This window comes from Erythrolamprus reginae, chromosome 3, assembly GCF_031021105.1.
Source record: "Erythrolamprus reginae isolate rEryReg1 chromosome 3, rEryReg1.hap1, whole genome shotgun sequence".
NCBI classification, from domain to species: domain Eukaryota; kingdom Metazoa; phylum Chordata; class Lepidosauria; order Squamata; family Dipsadidae; genus Erythrolamprus; species Erythrolamprus reginae.
In genome coordinates, this window is record NC_091952.1 from 257,664,944 (window position 1) to 257,687,942 (window position 22,999).

Below are 22,999 nucleotides of genomic sequence, written 5' to 3' on the forward strand. Positions count from 1 at the left end.
CTTCTTTTATATTATTTCTTAGATATATTTTACTATGAGTATCTCCTCTATAACCTTCATCATGTATTTTACTATGTGTATATAGCTACATACCCACTAAACCCCTCAATGTGTATTGGACAAAATAAATAAATAAATAAAAAATAAACTTGACAGCTTTAAGACTAGTGGACTTCAATTCCCAGAATTCCTCCTCCAGTCATGCTAGATAGGTAATTAGAAGACAAAAACAGCCCCGTTTTTGTGAAAAAACAGGCCATTTTTTGCCCGGGTTTTTTTGCAAAAATTGGATGAATTTTTTTTTTTGCCATCCCCCAGCACCCAAGAACTCTCTGCAGGCAGGGGAGCGGGGCTTTAGGACAGCAAAGATGGCTGCATTTGGTGTATAACGTGCACTGACATTTCCACTCTTGTATGGGGGGAGGGATGTGTGTCTTATACTCCAAAAATACAGTAGGTAAGTGCTATTGCTATTATTATTATTATTTATTAGATTTGTATGCCGCCCCTCTCTGCAGACTCGGGGCAGCTCACAGCAATAATAGAAACAATATATTACAAATCTAATAATTAAAAGTCACTAAAAAAACCCTTATTAAAAAAACAAAACATACACACAAACATATAGGCCTGGGGGGAAAGGAATATCTCAATTCTCCCATGCCTGACGACAGAGGTGGGTTTTAAGGAGCTTGCAAAAAACAAGGAGCAATTCTAATCTCTGGGGGGAGCTGGTTCCAGAGGGTCAGGGCCGCCACAGAGAAGGCTCTTCCCCTGGGTCCCGCCAGACGACATTGTTTAGTCGACAGGACTTGGAGAAGGCCGACTGTGGGACCTAACCGGTCGCTGGGATTCTTGCGGCAGAAGGCGGTCTCGGAGATACTGCTACAATCACCAAGCTACAGTAACAGAAAATGGTATTTGCATTCCTTTGGTGTCCTCTATACAGCTCGACCTCCTTCTACCGATGCCCAGCTGGAGGACAAGAGCTGTGCTGATGAAGAGGAAGTACCCTTGTTAACTCTGGAGGAAGTGGCTCAGATGACCAATACGGCTTACACAAAAATTTCAAGTAAGGGACAAGACCTATGGTGTCCATCATACTCGAGCATCTGTTTCCAGATAATTTCTGGGTTGTCTTAAACCAGGGGATAAGGCATAACATCATCATTTATTTATTTATTTATTTATTTATTAGATTTTATGCCGCCCGTCTCCGCAGACTTGGGGCGGCTAACAATCATAAAAAGACAATGTAAACAAACCTAATATTAAAAATAATCTAAAAAACCCCAATTTAAAGAACCACTCATACATACAAGCATACCATGTATAAATTCTATAAGCCTAGGGGGGAGGGGAAATTTCAATTCCCCCATGCCTGACGACAGAGGTGGGTTTTGAGGAGCTTGCGAAAGGCAAGGAGGGTGGGGGCAACTCTGATATCTGGGGGGAGTTGATTCCAGAGGGTCGGGGCCGCCACAGAGAAGGTTCTTCCCCTGGGTCCTGTCAGATGACATTGTTTCGTCGACGGGACCCGGAGAAGACCCACTCTGTGGGACCTAACCGGTTGCTGGGATTCGTGCGGGTGAAGGCGGTCCCGGAGCTATTCTGGTCCAATGCCATGAAGGGCTTTATAGGTTATAACCAACACTTTGAATTGTGACTGGAAACCGATCGGCAACCAATGCAGACTGCGAAGTGTTGGAGTAACATGGGCAAATTTAGGAAAGCCCATGATTGCTCTCGCAGCTGCATTCTGCACGATCTGAAGTTTCCGATCGTGAAGCTGGCTTGGGTTGCTGTCAAGGTTATTAATCACAATGTTCCCTCTGACAAAAATTTGTACGTCAATTCTCCTTTCTCAGCAAAGAGTGAGAACAGCCAAAGCACCCCGGAGCAGTCTGCTCAGGAAGGAACTTACCTGCAAATATGGAGGTCTGCACCAGAAACGTTCACTCCACCTGCATCAATGGAACCTTTCTACGAATTGGGGCCAGATAAGAAGGTGAGAGGTAAGATTTGGGCTGCGAGGAAAACAAATTCTGGAGGAAGGCTAAAACATTTGAAAAACAATTGCAGGAATTTGGTATGCTTAATCTAGAGAAAAGAAGGACCAGGGGAGACATGATAGCAGCCTTCCAATCTCTCAGGGGTTGCCCCAAAGAAGAGGGAGTCAAGCTATTCTCCAAAGCACTGGAGGGTAGAACAAGAAGCAATGGGTGGAAACTAAACAAGGAGAGAAGCAACCTAGAACTAAGGAGAAATTTCCTGACAGTTAGAACAATTAATCAATGGAACAGATTGGCCCCAGAAATTATGGGTCCTCCAACACTGGAAGTTTTTAAGAAGATGTTGGATAACCATTTGCCTGAAGTGATGTATGGTTTCCTGCCTAAGCAGAGGGTTGGACTAGAAGACCTCCAAGGTCCCTTCCAACTCTGTCATTATTGCTGTTCTGAGAAATATAGAAGGAATGTATACTACCCTGTTTCCCCAAAAATAAGTCACCCCTGAAAGAAAGACATAGGAGAGGTTTCGTTTCTGTTCAAACCATAAATATTGGTAAACATACCACACCGTTAATTGTTGTACATGGAAATAATGGTACGGTAGAAGTAAGAAATTCTTGATAGGATTCACACTTTGGCTGGTTATGCTGGTTTGTGATGACAACTACTGTACAGTATATAATAACTTTTTCAATTTTTTTGTTCAGCAATAAATGTGAATTCTTTTTCATTGTAAAAAAAAGACATGCCTGAAAATAAGACATAGCACATCTTTGGAAGAGAAAATTAACATAAGACGCTGTCTTTTTTGGGGGGGAAACAGGGTAATTGAGGCAGCTTTGAAGTTCTCAGTTGTCCTGGCCTGCTAAACTTTCAGTTCTTCAGAACCTGGAATCTTTTGTACAGAGTCCCTATCCTTATAGCCGAAATGGCAACAGGGCAGGTGGAAGGTGTCCTTGTTCCGCTCATCCTTCTGAGTCTTCCCTGAGGCATTGCTAACTGTGGTTGGGCGCTGTGTCTTCTCCAGATACGCCTCCTGAAGTGCTCCAAGCGCTGGCTGAGCTGGGATATTCCTCCTTCCGGCCAGGACAGGAAACAGCAGTGATGAGGATACTCTCAGGTAAGGCATAAAGGAGCAAGCCTTCACCTTTCTTTCTTTCTTTCTTTCTTTCTTTCTTTCTTTCTTTCTTTCTTTCTTTCTTTACTTACTTACTTGCTTACTTGCTTACTTGCTTACTTGCTTACTTGCTTACTTGTTTACTTACTTACTTACTTACTTACTTACTTACTTACTTACTTACTTACTTACTTACTTACTTACTTATTAGATTTGTATGCCGCTCCTCTCCGAAGACTTGGGGCGGCTAACAACAATATAAAAAGACAATGAAAACAAATCTAATATTAAAAGCAATCTAAAAAACCCCAATTTAAAGAACCACTCATACATACAAGCATACCATGTCTAAATTCTATAAGCCTAAGGGGAAGGGAAATTTCAATTCCCCCATGCCTGACGACAGAGGTGGGTTTTAAGGAGCTTGCGAAAGGCAAGGAGGGTGGGGGCAACTCTGATATCTGGGGGGAGCTGGTTCCAGAGGGTCGGGATCTTGGCAGTTGTGGTGGTGGCCAGGTATTTCTGGCAAGCGGGTGGCTCTTGGCTGGCTTCGGTTTGCCCTTGTTATGCATTCACAAGATCTCTCGGAACCCTTTCTGAACTTCAGCCGTGTAGTTTCAGGCTACATGTTAGGAACCTTTCGAAGTATGACCTGTCAGTCAGTGAAACAGGCTGCCACGTGTACTGGGGAGGTTTTCCCTGAAGGTCTTCACTCATATCACAACAATTGACCTTATGTGCGACCAGAATCTGAAAATAACCCTTAACACAGCACTGTACTTGAACAAAAGGGTTCAGTAGAGATTGGCACATGTGGGACTGATTGGGGTAGATTGTAAGGGTGATACCGGAATATAATTTTATCGTTTTTTATTTATCTATATATTAAATAGAGTCCGACAGGAGTTGGGCAGCTTATAAATTTAACACATTAAATTAAATTATTATATTTTATTCTCATTTCATTGTAAACTGTATTTTATTCCAATTCCATTTTAAACTGTTATCAGATTTTAATCATAATTTGTGTCTGGAACTCTGCACTTTGATATGTCCAAAGGGCTAATCAGTCAATCAATCTAGCTAACCCTGAAGGTCGTCATATAGACATTCACTGACCCTCTGTCCTAGCTGTCATAGTAAATCTTGCACCGAGTGGGTTGAGTGGGCTAGATGCTCTTTAGGTAGAAATTTGATTGAAACATTTAAAATATGTCAAAGGGTTAAATAAGGTTCAGGAGGGAAGTGTTTTTAATAGGAAAGTGAATACAAGAACAAGGGGCCACAATCTGAGGTTAGTTGGGGGAAAGATCAGAAGCAACATGAGAAAATATTATTTGACTGAAAGAGTAGCAGATCCTTGGAACAAACTTCCAGCAGATGTGGTTGGTAAATCCACAGGAACTGAATTGAAACATGCCTGGGATAAACATAGATGCATCCTAAGATCAAATACAGGAAATAGTATAAGGGCAGACTAGATGGACCAGGAGGGCTGCCAGTTCTGAGTCTGACTGCTGGCTCCACTCTCTTGCAGGGCTGTCCACCTTGGTGGTCTTGTCGACTGGAATGGGGAAATCTCTCTGCTACCAGCTCCCTGCGTATCTGTACAGCAAGCGTCGCCCGTGTATCGCTTTGGTCATCTCTCCCTTGGTGTCGCTCATGGACGACCAAGTAAGCTGGAATACGCCCTTGGCTTGGGAGCTGGGGAGGGGGGGAGAGCCTGTAGGACAGTGATGGCAAACTTATGACATGGGTACCACAGGTGGCATGCGGAGCCATATCTGCTGGCACAGGAGCTGTTGCCCTAGCTCAGCTCCAAAGTGCATGTGTGTGATGGCCAGGTGATTTTTGGCTCACATAGAGGCTCTGGGATAAGTTTTTGGTTTCCGAAGAGCCTCCAGGGAGATGGGGGGGTCTTTTTACCCTCCCACGGCTCCAGGGAAACGTTTGGAGCCTGGGGAGGCTGCAGCACAAGCCTACTGGCCACCAGAAGTTGGGAAACAGGCAGTTTTCGGCCTCCGGGGGATGGGGGAAGCTGTTTTCGCCCTCCCCAGGCATTGAATTATGGGTGTGGGCACTCACGCATGCACGATAGAGCACGCACACACTCTTTCGTCACTCGAGGGGGGGGGAGTTTATCGTCGCTGTCTTAGACACTCTGCAGCACGGCAAAGTGAGCCAATGCCAAAATGCCACCAATTCAGCATTGTTTTTTCTGGAGCCAAAATTGCAGCAATTGGAAAAAGCAGCCGGGACTTGGCTCCTGTCGCTTTGCTGGAGACGGTGCTGGTAGTTCCTGTTGTACATACTCTTGATCAGTTGGAGGATGATGAAGATATTGAGGACTCAGATTCAGATAGTGTTTATGAAGTAGTGGGGGGCCTGGCGTTACAGGTAGTAGAACAGGTGGGAGGCCAGCCACAGGATGGGGCTATGAGTTCAGGATCTAGTGAGGGAGAATCAGACGCTCGCTGGGTTAACCCTAAATTCAGAAGGATGCAGAAACATCGAGAGCAAAGGTCTGGAAGAAGTTATTAAGGAGAGGAATGGGTTAAATACTGTAGTGAGGTATTTGGCACGTCAGGGGGCTAGTGGAGAAGAAGGGTGGAGTTTCAATGTTGCTGAAAAGAAATATGGACGTGTTTTCGCCACGCTAAAGTAAGCCAAGTATTTTGTATTGTATTTAGTCAGTGCTGCTGTTTTTTAAAGCTATGTAGTTTGGAAATAAATCTTGTCTAAGTGAAGCAGGAAAAGGAATGTGAGAAATGCGGCTAAGAGAGAGATAACAGACCGAGTGATGTCTGGAATGTGTTGAAGTACAGGAGAGCAGAGAAATAAATGGAGTTGCTTTATTCATGAAATGATGCATTTAATGGGAGTTATTTGTAATTACTAAACTTCTACCAGAAACCAGAACAGTTCCATGTTTGCCTAACTCTGAACGAGGCCGGTCTGTTTTCCTTTGCAGGTCTCCGGCCTCCCTCAGCGCTTGAAAGCCGTCTGCGTCCACTCCAGCATGTCGAAGGCTCAGAGGGAGGCTGCCATTGAGCGGGTGAGCCATTGGGGGGGGGAACGCCCTCCCCCCCGAAAAGCTACCTTGCGGTCAAAAGAGAAAGGATCCTCACGTACTGCCCCACAAAGCCCCTAATTCCCGGGCAGTCTAAGAATTGTGGGATTTGTAGTCTCAGTTTGAGGATAGGGTCAGGGGAGGGTCCTGCCAGCCTCCAGTTTTGAACTTAATCAGTAAATTTACTTAATTACTTAATTACTTATTTATTTACTTATTTACTTATTACTTACTTACTTATTTATTCATTTATTTATTTATTCATTTATTCATTCATTCATTTATTTATTGGATTTATATGCCACCCCTCTCTGAGGACTCGGAGCAGCTTACAACATATATAAAAACAATATAAACGTCCAATCCAATTAGGAATGACTTAATGAATCAGGAAAGACATCTGTATAGTCTGGAGGACAGAAGGGAAAGGGGGGGACATGACTGAATCATTTAAATATGTTAAAGGGTTAAATAAGGTTCAGGAGGGAAGTGTTTTTAATAGGAAAGTAAACACAAGAACAAGGGGCCACAATCTGAAGTTAGTTATAATAATTTAATAATAATTTATTAGATTTGTATGCCGCCCCTCTCCGCAGACTCGGGGCGGCTGGAGAAAGATCAGAAGCAACGTGAGAAAATATTATTTGACTGAAAGAGTAGTAGATGATAATTAATTAATTTAGTAATAATAATTTATTAGATTTGTATGCCGCCCCTCTCCGAGGACTCGGGGCAGCTCACAACATAGCAATAATACAGTACAAATACAAATCCAATATTAAGAAGTTAAAAACTAATTTAAAACTACATTGTCATAACAATCATCAACTAACAAACTTCCAGCAGATGTGGTTGGTCAATCCACAATCACTGAATTGAAACCTGCCTGGGATAAACACAGATCCATCCTAAGATCAAATACAGGAAACGCTACAAGGGCAGACAAGATGGACCAGGAGGGCTTTTTCTGCCGTCAATCTTCTATGTTTCTACGTTGCTATGAATGAGGATGAAAGGGAGGAAGGAAAGAAGGAAGAAAGGAAAGAGAGAGAAGGAAAGGAGGAAAGAGAAGGAAGGAAGGAAGGAAAGAAGGAAGAAAGGAAGGGAAGGAAGGCAGGAAGGAAAGAAGGAAGGGAAGGGAAGGAAGGAAAGAAGGAAGAAAGGAAGGAAGGAAAGAGAAGGACAGGAGGAAAGTGAAGGAAGGAAGGAAAGAAGGAAGAAAGGAAGGAAAGGAAAGGAAAGAAGGGAAGGGAAGAAGGAAGGGAAGGAAAGAAGGAAGGGAGGGAAGGGAAGGAAGGAAGGAAAGATGGAAGAAAGGAAGGAAAGAGAAGGACGGGAGGAAAGTGAAGGAAGGAAGGAAAGAAGGAAGAAAGGAAGGGAAGGAAAGGAAGGAAGGGAAGAAGGAAGGAAAGGAAGGGAAGGAAGGAAGGGAAAGGAAGGAAGGGAAGGAAGGAAGGGAAGATGGAAGAAAGGAAGGAAAGAGAAGGACGGGAGGAAAGTGAAGGAAGGAAGGAAAGAAGGAAGGGAAGGAAAGGAAGAAAGGAAGGATCCACAGTCACTGAATGTAAACACGCATGGGATAAACATAGATCCATCCTAAGATAAAATACAGAAAATAGTATAAGGGCAGACGAGATGGACCAGGAGGTCTTTTTCTGCCGTCAGTCTTCTATGTTTCTATGTTTCCATCTCTGTGCTTTATAGGTTTTTTGGGAACAGCTCAGATGTTTGCAGTCACTATCAAGCCTTTCACACACACACAAACACACACACACACACCCCTTTCTACTCTCCACTTGCCAATTGCCACCTTCCTCCCCACTGTTGCCTCCTAACAATTTTATGACCGGTTGCCAACAGATCTGACACAAGGCTCGTTTCCCTGACTAACCAAGGTTGTCTGCTTGCAGGTAAAGGCCGGGAAAGTCCAGGTGCTCCTGCTGTCCCCCGAGGCCTTGGTCGGAGGGGGCTTCTCGAGCAGCAGCTGCCTCCCTCCTGCTGACCAGCTGCCCCCGGTGGCTTTTGCCTGCATCGATGAAGTGCACTGTCTGTCCGAGTGGTCACATAACTTCCGCCCTTGCTACCTCCGGCTCTGTAAGGTACTGTGGACGGAGGAGTAGGAGGGTGGGTCAGGGTGCAGGGAGGAGGGGCTTTGGGGGAGCCCCCGGGGTCAAAGGCCCTGGGCAATCGGCATCCTACGGGACCACCTCCTGCCACGTACCTCCCAGAGACCAATAAGAGCACACAGAGTTGGCCTCCCATCGACTAAACAATGCAGGTTGGCGGGACCGCGGGGGAGGGCCTTCTCTGTGGCTGCCCCGGCTCTACGGAACCAACTACCCCCCGATGTCCCTACTGCTGCCACCCTACTGGCCTTCTGCAAGGCCACGAAGCTGGGCACGGATAAGCCGAATGGCTGGAACAGACTTCGCTTCTGGTGCTTTCCAAATTAGATCACCTGACCATTTCTTTCCTGGCAGGTTCTTCGAGAACGCCTGGGTGTCCGGTGTTTTTTAGGCCTGACAGCAACCGCCACTGTTTCAACGGCCCAGGATGTGGCCCATCACTTGGGCATCCCAGAGGGCGAAGGGCTGGCTGTGCGCTCTGTTGCAGTCCCTCCAAACTTGTGTCTCTCCGTCTCTACAGACAGAGACAAAGATCAGGTAAGCCTAGAGTCCAGCCAGATATTTCATAGAAACATAGAAGATTGACAGGAGAAAAAGGCCTCCTGGTCCATCTAGTCTTCCCTTATACTATTTCCTGTGTTTTATCTTAGGAGGGATCTGTGTTTATCCCAGGCAGGTTTCAATTCAGTTCCTGTGGATTCTTCCATCCTTCCTTCTTTCTCTTCCTTCCTTCCTTCTCTTTCTTTCCTTCCTTCTTCTTTCCTTCCTCCCTTCCATCCTCATTCATAGAAACATAGAAGGTTGACAGGAGAAAAAAACACCTCCTGGTTCATCTATTCCTTATATTATTTCCTGTATTTCATCTTAGGATGGATCTATGTTTATCCCAGGCGTGTTTCAATTCAGTTACTGTGGATTGACCAACCACGTCCACTGAAAGTTTGTTCCAAGCATCTACTCCTCTTTCAGTAAAATAATATTTTCTCACGCTGCTTCTGATCTTTCCCCCAACTAACTTCAGATTGTGCCCCCTTGTTGTTGTGTTCACTTTCCTATTAAAAACACTTCCCTCCTGAACCTTATTTAATCCTTTCACACATTTAAATGTTTCAATTCTGTCCACCCCCCTTTCCCTTCTGTCCTCCAGACTAGACAGGTTGAGAGGCCTGTGTGCATTCATCATCATCATCATCATCATTTATTAGATTTGTATGCCACCCCTCTCCGGAGACTCGGGGCGGCTCACAGCAACAATTCATAGGAGGCAGCGCACACAGGGGTTGCATATTATTGGGGGGGCAGGGACGTGGGCACGTGCAGGCATGCTAGCACACTCACACATTATCTTTTGACATGCGAACCAAAAAAGGTTTGCCATCATCTGTCTCTTTTATCTGTCTTTCATAGAAACATAGAAGACTGATGGCAGAAAAAGACCTCACGGTCCATCTCGTCTGCCCTTATACTATTTCCTGTATTTTATCTTAGGATGGATCTATGTTTGTCCCAGGCATGTTTACATTCAGTTCCTGTGGATTTACCAACCACGTCTGCTGGAAGTTTGTTCCAAGCATCTACTATTCTTTCAGTCAAATAATATTTTCTCACATTACTTCTAATCTTTCAAACCTTCTCTGTCCAAAATCTGGACTTTGCTGTCTTCAAAAGAGCTGAAAAAACACCTTTGGGATTTGTTTGGGATCAATCTGCTAGAATAGTGATGGCGAATCTTTCTTTTCCTCGGGTGCCAAAAAAGCTTGCGCCTTTGCGTATGCGCGAGGGCCCACACCGATAATTCAATGCCTGGGGAGGGTGAAAGAAGCTTCCTACACCCCCATTGGAGACCCTATGGAGGCTAGAAATGGCCTGTTTCCCAACTTCTGGTGGGCCCAGTAGGCTCGTGTTTTGCCCTCCCCAGGCTCCAAAGGTTTCTCCCATCCCCCCGGAGGCTCTCGGGAAGCCAAAACCTCCCTCCCAGAGCCTCTGTGTGAGCCAGAAATCAGCTGCCTGGCACACACATACACTTTGGAGCTGAGCTAGGGCAACGGCTCGTGTGCCAGAAGATATGGTTCCACATGCCACCTGTGGCACCCGTGCAATAGGTTCGCCATCCCTGTCCTAGAACTAAGAAAAAACTCAGACTTCCAATGCCACAAAGAATTCCCTGGATAGGAAATGTTTTCCTGCCGGGTATTTTCCTGCAAACGACAGCAGCCTCTTTTCCAAAGGTAGCCAGGAAAACAGTTTCTGAATCTCTCTTGAATAAAAATATCGATGCTAATTATTGCAGGCGCTCGTAAGTTTGCTGCAAGGGGAAAGATTTGGAAGCCTGGACTCGGTCATCGTGTACTGCACACGCCGGGAAGAGACGGCACGGATTGCTGCCTTCATCCGCACCTGTTTGCAGGGGGTGAAGCTGAGAAAACCCCCCTGTGAAGGAGAGACAGAGGGGGAGGACCCTCTCCCCGGAAGCAGGAAGAAAGCCAAAGGTAACTCTTGACTGGGGGTTATTAGCAGAACTGACCACCTGGGGGGGACAGCTGGGTAGGGAATCTGTGAAGTGGCAGAAACTCCATTAATATTTCTGTCCCTGGTTTATGACCACCGTTGAGTTCAGAATTGTGTACAGCTCTGGTCACCGCACCTCAAGAAGGATATAACTGGAAAAGGTGGGGGGGGAAAGGCAACAAGAATGATCAAGGAAATGGAGCCCCTCCCTTATGAAACTAGGTTGTTTGTTTTTTAAAATTCAGTTTTAAAAAATTAAAGAAACCAGGTTGCAACGCCTTGGTCACTTCAGCCTTGAAAGACGGTGTTTAAGGGGTGACTTGATCAAAGTGTAGACCCTGTGATAGAAATACTATATTTTAACCAGAGTATATGTGGCAGTGGTGGTTGTTCAGTCAATAATATAGACCAACATATTAGTAAAGGTATTATTTACAAGATATATAATATCTCCATAATATTACACAGTAATTATAATACGATCAATAATACATAGTACACACAGAGCAATACCTTTTAGCACATAGTAGGTACTAGACCAAGTAGCACACAGCAAGATAATATATTCTCTTGTTCTACAGCAAATACCTTTACAACAGTATAGTATATTCTGCACAGTATATTGCACACAGCTCAGATATTCATAGTAACCAGCATATATACAACGGTAACCAACATTACAAGATAAAGCAGCAGAACAGACGCAATGCAACAAAGCTTAACACAACAGAACTCCAGAATGTAACTGAGAGCAGCACATATGTGTCGCCCTTATATGGCTAAATTACAGCCTAGCTCATAGTTGCTACTTAGCTCTTAAAGTAATACAATTGCTGCCAACCTGCCTTCCCTTGAGGACCTGTAGACTGCACAAGTCCAAAAGAGGGCGGGGAAAATATTTACTGACCCCTCACATCCTGGACACAAACTGTTTCAACTCCTACCCTCAAAACGTCGCTACAGAGCACTGCACACCAAGAAACTAGACACAAGAACAGTTTTTTTCCATATGCAATCACTCTGCTAAACAAATAATTCCCTCAACACTGTCAGACTTTCTACTAAATCTGCACTTCTATTCTATTAGTTTTTCTCATCATTCCTATCACCCATTTCCTCCCATGTTGACTGTATGACTGTAACTTGTTGCTTATATTTATTTTATTTATTTATTTTGTCCAATACACAATGAGGGTTTTAGTGGGTATATATCTATATACACATACTAAAATACATGATGAAGGTTATAGAGGAGATACTCATAGTAAAATATATCTAAGAAAGAATAGAAAAGAAGGTATAGTAATAGAACATATCAATGAAAGAATAGAAGAAGAGATATAGGAATAGAAGAAAGGAATAGGAGATATAGGAGAGCAATAGGACAGGGGACGGAAGGCACTCTAGTGCACTTGTTTCTTGATTCTTGACAAATGTATATTTTATTTTATGTACGCTGAGAGCATATGTACCAAGACAAATTCCTTGTGTGTTCAATCACACTTGGCCAATAAAATTCTATTCTATTCTACTACCGTGTTTCCCCGATAGTAAGACCCCCCCGATTGTAAGACATATGGGGGGTTTCAGGGGGGTCGGCTAATATAAGCCATACCCCGAAAGTAAGACATATGTCTTACTTTCGGGGAAACACGGGGTACAGTACTGGATAAAACAAAGGATTAACAACTGCTTTGAAATTCTATTTCCTAGGTCTAGAAACTGTTGAGATCAAGCGCGGGCGACAAGGGGTGGAAAGGGGGGGGTCCTTTCAAGCGGCGCTGGGCGAAAGAGGGCGGCCGGCCAGCAGCAGAAGGCGAGAGGTGCCTTCTTCTCCGGCTCTCCGGCAGATCGAGCGCGCAAAGAGGCACCTCTCACCTTCCGCTGCTGCTGGCCGCCCTCTTTCGCCCAGCGTCGCTTGGGAAGCCGCCGAACGCCGTCAGGGGGGCGCTTGGCGACCGCCACTTGGCGAGCGGAGAGGCGGTCGCCAAGCGCCCCCCTGACGGCGTTCGGCGACTTCCAAAGCGACGCTGGGCGAAAGAGGGCGGCCAGCAGCGGCGGAAGGTGAGAGGTGCCTCTTCGCGCGCTCGATCTGCCGGAGAGCCGAAGAAGAAGGCACCTCTCGCCTTCTGCTGCTGGCCGGCCGCCCTCTTTCGCCCAGCGCCGCTTGAAAGGAACCCCCCCCCCCCTTTCCACCCCTTGTCGCCCGACAAAGGAGAAACTTCTGCAAATCGTGCGCCGTCTCCAGCGCTCTCTCCGGGTCGGGTTGTGTGAAAGAGGCCGGGGTTGGGGGAAGGGGAGAGGTAAGATGTGTTTTTTTTTTTTTTTGCAACGCCGCTCCGTTGGGGAAAGAGGGAAGGTGGTTCGCTCGGAGTTGGGGCTGAACAGAAGCGCGTGGAGAAGCCCAACCTTGGGGTGGGGTGGGGGAGAAGGGAGAGCAAGGAGGGCCATTGTGCATTGCCAGGTGGTGGGGGTCTCCCCCAGTTCAAAAGGTGCCTTGGCTGGAAGAGTAGCTGGTTTCCAGGGCATAAACTGGCTCGCTTCCAGGGATGGTGCACATCCGCTCACTTGCAGGGAAACAGCTTTGGGGCTAAAGAGGCGCTCCGGGCACAAGATTGTATCCTGAGTAATAATTCATTTTACTGCTCCGATGTGCCTCGATGCAGGCTTTCTGTCAACGAAATAACAGCAACATGTTCTCGGAAGCCACCGCCTCTTCCCCTGCCTCGCTGCCCCTTGTCTCGGGTGACAAGGGGTGGAAAGGGGGGGGAGTGTCCGGAGCTGCGCCCTCCTTCGCCCGCCTCCTTTCCAATGTAAGACATACCCCGAAAGTAAGACATAATGGGGCTTTTGGGGGTAAAAAGAAAGTAAGACACTGCCTTACTATCGGGGAAACACGGTATTATTTCCTTCTAACAAACAATGCTGGTTTATCTTCATGTATTGAAACCCCAACCAATACAGTACGTGGTACTGACAAGCCCTTTTGAATCCTTGAAATGAGTCGCGGTTTACGTGGTTTGAGGTTTCTCCCAGGCTTCTTCTGGAGCCTCTCCTTCATTATTCTCCTCTCATTCCCCCACAGCTAAAAAGAGCGTCCGTCGCCCTCTGAAATGGATGGCCGATGCCTACCACGCTGGCTTGTCTGCCCACGAACGCCGCCGAGTGCAGAACAACTTCATGTCCGGCCAGTTGCGCGTGGTGGTGGCCACGGTGGCCTTTGGGATGGGCTTGGACAAGTCAGATGTGCGCGGAGTTGTGCATTACAACATGCCCAAGAACTTCGAGAGCTACGTGCAGGAGATCGGGCGGGCTGGGAGGGATGGACAGCCTGCCCAGTGTCATCTCTTCCTCAACCCGGAGGTAAAAAGTAAAGCTTGTTTTGGGAGATTTTTTTTGTGGGTGGGGGGGCTGCTAATATTTGTGGGGGCTGCGAATATTTGAAGGGCTGACACATAGAAGGAAGGGGTCAGCCTATTTTCCAAAGCACCAAAGGGCAGGATAAAAAACAATGGATGGAAACTAAGGAGAGAAGATAGCTCAAATTAAGGAGGAACCTCTTGACAGTTAGGATAATTAATCAGGGGAACGACTTGTTTCCAGAAGTTGTGGGTGCTCCATCACTGAAGTGAGTGGACAACCATTTCGGTAACAGCACAGAAACTGCTTTGGTCGCACTGATGGATAATCTCTGACAGGCCCGGGATAGGGGATATTCCTCTATCCTGGTGCTCCTTGACCTCTCGGCGGCCTTCGATACCATCGACCATGGTATCCTTCTAGGATGGCTGGAGGGACTGGGAGTGGGAGTGTTCTGTCGGGCTCTCTGGTAGACTCCTCCCAAAAATTCACAGGTACAAGTTTCAGACACACACACGTTTGAAAATTCAAAACAATGTTCTTAATAATGAAAATTCCCTTAAACCAAGCCCTCTTTTGGGATAGCAAAGAGCACTGGTCTCCAAACAAACTGGTAATTGGTACAAGTCCCTTATCAGTTCTGGAATACTTAGCTTGCAGCTGTGAGGCAATTCACAGTCCTTCCTCTTCCACAAAGTGAAACACACTTTGCTCTGGTTTAGTTTCAAAGCAGGGAAAAATCAGCACACACAACAAGTCAGTAAAGCAGTAACAAAACACAACGATCAGATAATCTCCACAATGGCCAAACCCACAGGCTGCTCTTTATAGCAGCCCCACTAATGACCAGCCCCACCCAACCACAGGTGGCCTCATTTTCTTTGATAATAATCTCTCAGTTGTTGTTGCCTATGCATCGCTCTCCGCATGCGTGGCTGTATCATTAACTCTTGTTCTGAATCCAAGGAGGAAAAAGATAATTGATCTCCGTCTGAGCTGTCTGCCCCACTCTCCTCCTCCCTGGCACTCATGTCTTCTTGGTCAGAGGAGCCTTCATCAGCAGATTCCACCAGGGGCAAAACAGGCCTGCAGCATGTGGAGGTCTCCCCCACATCCACAGTCCTTGGGGCAGGAGCTGGGCCAGAGCTAACCACAACAGGGAGGCACTGTCTTACGGTGGTTCTCCTCCTATCTCTCCAGTCGTTCGCAACTGGTGTTAGTGGGAAGGCAGAGGTCCACCCCTCGGCCTCTCCTTTGTGGGGTGCCGCAGGGGTCTATCATCTTCCCCCCTACTATTTATCATCTGCATGAAGCTGCTGGGTGAGATCATCCAAGCTTCACTGTAATGTTTCACTTATTGGACAGTATGCACTGGAGGAATTTCCTCCCAAAAAGTAAAGCGAGGGATTCCTACAAATAAATGGAGGCACTCTTGTTTATATATACAACGTTCCCTCAATTTTCGCGGGGGATGCGTTCCAAGACTGCCCGCGAAAGTCGAATTTCCGCGAAGTAGAGATGCGGAAGTAAATACAGTATTTTTGGCTATGAACAGTATCCAAGCCTTCCCTTAACACTTTAAACCCCTAAATTTCAATTTCCCATTTCCTTAGCAACCATTTAGATTATTACTCACCATGTTTATTTATTAAAGTTTATTAAAAAATATATTTATTAAAGGCGGACGAAAGTTTGGTGATGACATATCAACCGCTGGGCGAGATCATCCAAGGGCATGGGGTGAGGTATCATCAATATGCAGATGATACCCAGCTTTACATCTCCACCCCTTGTCCAGTCAGTGAAGCATTGGAAGTGATGTGCCGGTGCCTGGAGGCTGTTGGGGCCTGGATGGGTGTCAACAGACTCAAACTCAACCCTGATAAGACGGAGTGGCTGTGGATTTTGCCTCCCAGGGACAATTCCATCTGTCCGTCCATTACCCTGGGGGGGGGAATTACTGACCCCCTCAGAGAGGGTCCGCAACTTGGGCGTCCTCCTTGATCCACAGCTCACATTAGAAAAACACCTTTCAGCTGTGGCGAGGGGGGCATTTGCCCAGGTTCGCCTGGTGCACCAGTTGCGGCCCTATCTGGACTGGGAGTCACTGCTCACAGTCACTCATGCCCTCATCACCTCGAGGTTCGATCACTGCAACGCTCTCTACATGGGGCTATCTTTGAAGAGTGTTCGGAAACTTCAGATCGCGCAGAATGCAGCTGCGAGTGCAATCATGGACTTTCCTAAATATGCCCATGTTACATCAACACTCCGCAGTCTGCATTGGTTGCCGATCAGTTTCCAGTCACAATTCAAAGTGTTGGTTATGACCTATAAAGCCCTTCATGGCACCGGACCAGAATATCTCCAGGACTGCCTTCTGCTGCACGAATCCCAGCGACCAGTTAGGTCCCACAGAGTTGTTGGCCTTCTCCGGGTCCCGTCAACTAAACAATGTCGTTTGGCGGGACCCAGGGGAAGAGCCTTCTCTGTGGCGGCCCTGACCCTCTGGAACCAACTTCCCCCAGATATCAGAGTTGCCCCCACCCTCCTAGCCTTTCGTAAGCTCCTTAAAACCCACCTCTGTCATCAGGCATGGGGGAATTGACATGTTCCTTCCCCCTAGGCTTATAAAATTTATGCATGGTATGTCAGTATGTATGAGTGGTTTCTAAATTGGGTTTTTAAATTAACTTAAATATTAGATTTGTTTACATTGTATTATTATTGCTGTGAGCCGCCCCGAGTCTGCGGAGAGGCGGCATACAAATCTGATTAATTAATAAATAAATAAATAAACATGATATCATCGGGCGGGAAAAACAGTGGTATATGGGGAAAAACCCGCGAAGTATTTTTTAATTAATATTTTTGAAAAACCGTGGTATAGACTTTTCACGAAGTTCAAACCCGCGAAAATCGAGGGAACACTGTACTGCTCAAAAAATAAAGGGAACACTTAAACAACACAATATAACTCCAAGTAAATCAAACTTCTGTGAAATCAAAACTGTCCACTTAGGAAGCAATGCTGATTGGCAGTAAATTTCACATGCTGTGGTGCACATTCAACTTTGTACAGAACAAAGTATTCAATGAGGATATTCCATTCATTCAGATCTAGGATATGTTCTTTGAGGGTTCCCTTTATTTTTTTCCAGCAGTATATTTCAGGGAAGGAGGAGAAAATAATACAGTCGTTCCTATGCCTAGGTAATAAGTAATAATGCCTCTATTTTTTCTGCCATTCACAAAATCGACCTTCTCTTTGCCAGGGCGAGGATTTGCACGAACTGAGGCGCCATATTTATGCAGACATGGTTGATTTCTTCGCCATCAAAAGGCTCGTGCAGACGGTTTTCCCACGTTGCAAATGTCAAGAGCTTCATCAGAAGCAGCAGGAATTGAACAAGGTGAGGGCTGGAGGTTTAAAACAAATAAGGAACAATTGCTGGAATTGGGTAGTAACCTAGAACAGTGATTTTCAACCTTTTTTGAGCCACGGCACATTTTTTACATTTACAAAACCATGGGGCACATTGAGCCGGGGGGGGGGGGGGTTAAAAAGTTTGGATAAAAGAATTCTCTCTCTCTTCCTCCCTTTCGCTCTATTTCTCTCTCCCTCCCTCTTTCTCTCCCTTTCTTTTTTCTCTCTCTCCCTTTCTTTCTCTCTTCCTTCCTCTTTTTTGCTCTTTCCCTCCCTACCTCCCTGTCTTTCTCTCTCCCATCTTCCCTCCCTCTTTCTCTTTCTTTCTTTCTCTTTCTCTCTCTCTCTCTCTCATTCTCTTTCTTTTTCTTTCTTGCTTTCTTTCTCTTTCTCTCGTTTTCTTTCTCTCTTTCTCTCTCTCTTTCTCTCTTTCTTTCTCTCTCTTTCTTTCTCTCTTGCTTTCTTTCTCTCTCTCTCTTGCTTTCTCTCTCTCTCTCTTGTTTTCTTTCTCTCTCTGAGCTTCGCGGCACACCTGACCATGTCTCACGGCACACTAGTGTGCCGCGGCACACTGGTTGAAAAACACTGACCTAGAAGCAAAGAGAATTTACTAACGGTTAGAAACATAGAAACCTAGAAGATTGATGGCAGAAAAAGACCTCCTGGTCCATCTAGTCTGCCCTTATACTATTTCCTGTATTTTATCTTAGGATGGATATATGTTTATCCCAGGCATGTTTAAATTCAGTTGCTGTGGATTTATCTACCACACCTGCTGGAAGTTTGTTCCAAGGATCTACTACACTTTCAGTAAAATAATATTTTCTCATATAGCTTCTAATCTTTCCCCCTCAGATTGTGCCCCCTTGTTCTTGTGCAATTAATCTGTGGAACAGAAGTTGCCTCCAGAAGTTGTGAATGCCCCATCACTGAAGGTTTTTAAAAAGAGACAGGACAGACACTTGTCTGAAATGGTATAGGGCATTGATGGCAAACCTTTTTTTGGCTCGGGCAAAAGGGAGTGCGCACAGGCCTCACTCAATATTATTACTATTGTTGTTATTATGTCAATACAACACAGCAAACGAGATCACTATGCTGGATTTCGTATTCCATCCCCAGTCGGGCGCTTCCCAAGCACCTAGGACTGTGCTATGTAGCGGCGAATTATGTGTGCCGATCCCAGTAAAGCGGCTTTTTGCAATTGACAGATGGAGATTTTGTCAATTCCGATGGTTTTCAAATGTCCACTGAGATCCTTTGGCCCTGCGCCCAGCGTGCCAAGGACCACTGGGACCACTTTCAAGGGCTTATGCCACAGTCGCTGCAGCTCGATTTTTAGATCTTCGTATTTCACTAATTTCTCTAGCTGCTTCTCTTCAATTCTGCTGTCTCCTGGGATTGCGATGTCGATGATCCATACTTTCTTTTTCTCCACAATTAGGATTATTATTATTAGTATTAGTATTAATTAGATTTGTATTCCGCCCCTATCCGAGGAAGCGGAGCGGGTCACAACAGGACAATACACAATATACAAATCCAATCGTTAAAAAAACAGTTTAAAACTCTTATAGAAATAATCATACAGCTCAAACAAACAAGCCTCTGGAGTTCTGGTAGGTTCATTAGGCTGTTTTAGGCTCCAGGGTTCAGGAAAGCCTCCTGAACAGCCCAAAAACAGCCCAACAGGTGAACCAGAAATTAGTTTCTGAACTTCCGTTTGGCCTCCTGGACCATTTTTCACCATCCCCAGGGTTCCGGAGGCTTTCCTGGAGCTTGAGGAGAGCGTAAACAGCCGAAAGGGTGGCCAAAAATCAGCTGGCCAGGCACGCACGTGTGCCCTAGAGCTGACATAAGGCAACGCCTTGCTTGCCCTCATATATGGCGCCATATGCCACCTGTGGCACGTGTGCCATAGGTACGCCATCACTGGTAAAGGGTTTCCTGCCTGAGCAAGGGGTTGGACTAGATGACCCTTCCAACTCTTATTATTCGATTTTAGTATCAAGATCACATGAAGTATTAGGAAAGAGGAACCAGCAGGTGTAGCAGAGGACAATTGGTTGTCCTCCTACACTACTCAAGACTCACTTATACCGCCAGGCATGGGGGAGTTGAGACACCTTTCCCCCAGGCTTTTTTTATACTTTGTTTTATGTTTGGTATGAATGTTCTGTTTGGTTTTTTAAATAATGATAAGGTTTTATATGTTTTTAATATTAGATTTGTTCCACTGCTATATTGTTTTTATTGCTGTTGTGAGCCGCCCTGAGTCTTCGGAGAGGGGCGGCATACAAATCAAATCAAATCAAATAAATAAATAAATAAATAAATAAATAAATAAATAAATAAATCCAAGTGCCGCCTGTGTTGTTTGAGGCAGGCAGGATTCCCTTGAGTCCCATTTACTGTATATTGTTTTTACTATTGCTGTGAGTCTACAGAGAGGGGCGGCATACAAATCTAATAAATAATAATAATAATAATAATAATAATAATAATAATAATAATAATAATAATAATAATTTGTTGGGGATCAAGGGAAAGAGAGGGTTCTACCTTCTTTCTGCTCAAGATCGCCGTAGACAATTGGGGAGCCACTGTGGGACACAGAATGCTGGACTCGATGGGCTTTGGCCTGATTCAGCAGGGCTCTTCTTAGGTTCTTATGTTCTTTGTTGGTTGAAATCTGTTCCTTGGGAGAACCAGCATGGTTGAATATACAGCCAGCCCTTGACGTACAATTGTAATTGCACCTAGAATTAGGGTCTTAAGTCATGGCAGTCATGAAGCAGGTCAGCACATGTCCATGCCCAATGTAATGACTCCTCTTCCTCCTCCACATTTTAATCCCCAGGGCTGTGAAGTGGACGATGCAGAGATGCTGACCGCCCTAGAAGGAAGTTCAGAAAAACTCCCTGACCTAGAACAGGAACAGTCACGAATATGCTATAAACACGAGAGAGCCGTCCCTATTCAACCGACTGTGGAAGCGCTGGACCTCCGAGAAGAAGGTGAGGGCCTCTGGGGTTAGGAGTTGAGAACGGACTTCTTTCCTTTAAATATACGGCTCAAAAAAAATAAAGGGAACACTTAAACCAGTGTTTTTGTGCCGTGGCACACTAGTGTGCTGTGAGACATGGTCAGGCGTGCCGTGGGGAAATTAAACATGGGTCCCCAAACTACACACAGTCCCCAAACTGTGTGCCAGATACAGCCTGCGGAGGCCATTTATCCGGCCCGGCGCCTGCCTCCTTCATCCAAACATCAACATTCCCCTCACAATCCCTCCAGCTCTCAGCGACAGGAAGAGTGGCGGCACAGGGAACGCTCACTGACCAATCACGTTTTAGGATTCATCCCAACCACTAGCTATGAACCAATAGCAGGCCGCCTCTCATCCACACTCAGGAAGGTCCCCGCTCGGGCTGCTGTGCACTTGTATTGGGTGGCCGCGGCGAGTCGTTGAAGCTGCTACTCCTCCCCAGGGTCCCAATTTCTAATGCTGGTCAGGACTGGCGGTAAATGTTTCCACAACTAGATGAAGCCTCAGCCTCAGCTGTACTGTGTTAGTGTGTCATTTTGTGTCATTTTGGTTGGTGGTGTGCCCCAGGATTTTCTAAATGTAAAAAATGTGCTGCGGCTCAAAAAAGGTTGAAAATCACTGGCTTAAACAACACAATGTAACTCCAAGTCAATCAAACCTCTGTGAAATCCAACTGTCCACTTAGGAAGCAACACTGATTGACAATCAATTTCACACACTTGTGCACATTCAACTTTGTACAGAACAAAGTATTCCATGAGAATGTTTCATTCATTCAGATCTAGGATGGGTTCTTTGAGGGTTCCCTTTATTTTTTTTAGCAGTGTATATGAAACTAATCAGAAGAAAGCAGGGGAATTGTCTGCTAGTTGGGTCGAGTGATGAATGCATCAGGCTAGAAGCTAGGAGTTTGTCCCTCTTAGATGGGAAAGCCAGCTGGGTGATTTTGAGCCGATCATCAGAAGAGGGTGTCCTCCTTAGGCACAAAAGCCATCTGGGTACTTTGGGTCAGTCCATCTCTCTTTTAGCCCAACACCCACCCACCCTTACCAGGTTGTTTAATTTAATTTAATTGATGGTATATGCCACCCTATCCCATGGCACGCAGGGCGGCTTACAACAATAAAATAAGACAATGATACAATGAAAGTCAAATATAAAACAGTAAAAATAATAAAACCCCATTAAACAAATCAATAGAACCCCTAAACCAATCATACACATGTACATACCAAGTGAATCAAATTGGTAGGTACAGGGTGTCCAGCAAACCTGGAAATCAGGGAATTACTAGGGAAATCGTGGTTCAGGAAATATCAGGGAATTCGTGAAAAAAATGGAATAAATCAGAGAAAAAAACCAAACTATTAACATTCATTTATTTACTTATTGGATTTGTATGCCGCCCCTCTCTGTGGACTTGGGGCGGCTAACAACAGTGACAAAAACAGAATGTAAAAATCCAATACTAAAAACAGCTAAAAACCCTTGTTATAAAACCAATCATACAAAGAAACATACCATGCATAAATTGTAGAAGCCTAGGGGGAAAGATTATCTCAGTTGCCCCATGTCTGACGGCAGAGGTGGGTTTTGAGGAGCTTACGAAAGGCAAGGAGGGTGGGGGCTATTCTAATCTCTGGGGGGAGTTGGTTCCAGGGGCCGCCACAGAGAAGGCTCTTCCCCTCGGCCCCGCCAACCGACAATGTTTAAAAGTCAGGGGGAAATCATGTTTTTTTTAAAAAGCGCTGCCAGGCAGAGTCAAGCAAAAATGAGCATAACTGTGGCCACAACTCGCTTCCTCAGCTACCGATATTTCTCCACAGCTTAGCCGTTTGGTATGATGTCACCTACAACCGCACCTTAAGCAGATCACAAGTTATAGGGAAATGTCAGGATTGAAATATCAGGGAATTTCAAAATGCTTTCCCCCTGGACACCTTGTTTGTAGGAGAAATAGGAGGAAGAAGTGTTATGTTTGCCCACTACCTTGAGTGATTTATAAAAATAATAAAGGCAAGGTAGGAAATCTAAAAGAAAAAAGAAAATTTCCCCAAATACCTGGCTGTTCAGAATGGCTTGAGATGAAGAGGTTTTCTGAATGTTCCCCGTTTGTTGCTGCCGCCTCAAATTCTTCCTTATCTAAAGAATCCAAATTTAATTCGGAATAAATAATGGCCAGTATTTAATAAGATACCAAGAAGCATTGCGGCTTAACTGGTTCTCTGTTGTCCTAAACTTTTGGTATCAGTCCAAAATTACTTCCAGCTTATTTTTTGACTAGAAAGCAACCTGGGGAAAGACTTTAAAAAATAAAGATAGGATTCTTT

The 22,999-nt window shown here is 45.3% G+C and overlaps 1 protein-coding gene across 3 annotated transcripts in view; it reads left to right on the forward strand.

Annotated features, from left to right (window-relative positions):
* RECQL4 (RecQ like helicase 4) overlaps positions 1-22,999 on the forward strand; it is a 58,313-nt gene that overhangs the window by 23,444 nt on the left and 11,870 nt on the right. For all 3 annotated transcript variants that reach the window (XR_011558769.1, XM_070748447.1, XM_070748448.1), the window contains exons 9-19: positions 950-1,072; positions 1,869-2,015; positions 3,040-3,132; positions 4,667-4,803; positions 6,101-6,184; positions 8,110-8,298; positions 8,680-8,862; positions 10,616-10,814; positions 13,919-14,196; positions 17,469-17,606; positions 20,481-20,637. Coding sequence is in view for 2 of the 3 variants with exons in the window: in XM_070748447.1 (XP_070604548.1) it covers positions 950-1,072; positions 1,869-2,015; positions 3,040-3,132; positions 4,667-4,803; positions 6,101-6,184; positions 8,110-8,298; positions 8,680-8,862; positions 10,616-10,814; positions 13,919-14,196; positions 17,469-17,606; positions 20,481-20,637 (1,728 nt within the window). In the remaining variant the exon portion in view is untranslated. The remainder of the gene's footprint in view (positions 1-949; positions 1,073-1,868; positions 2,016-3,039; positions 3,133-4,666; positions 4,804-6,100; positions 6,185-8,109; positions 8,299-8,679; positions 8,863-10,615; positions 10,815-13,918; positions 14,197-17,468; positions 17,607-20,480; positions 20,638-22,999) is intronic.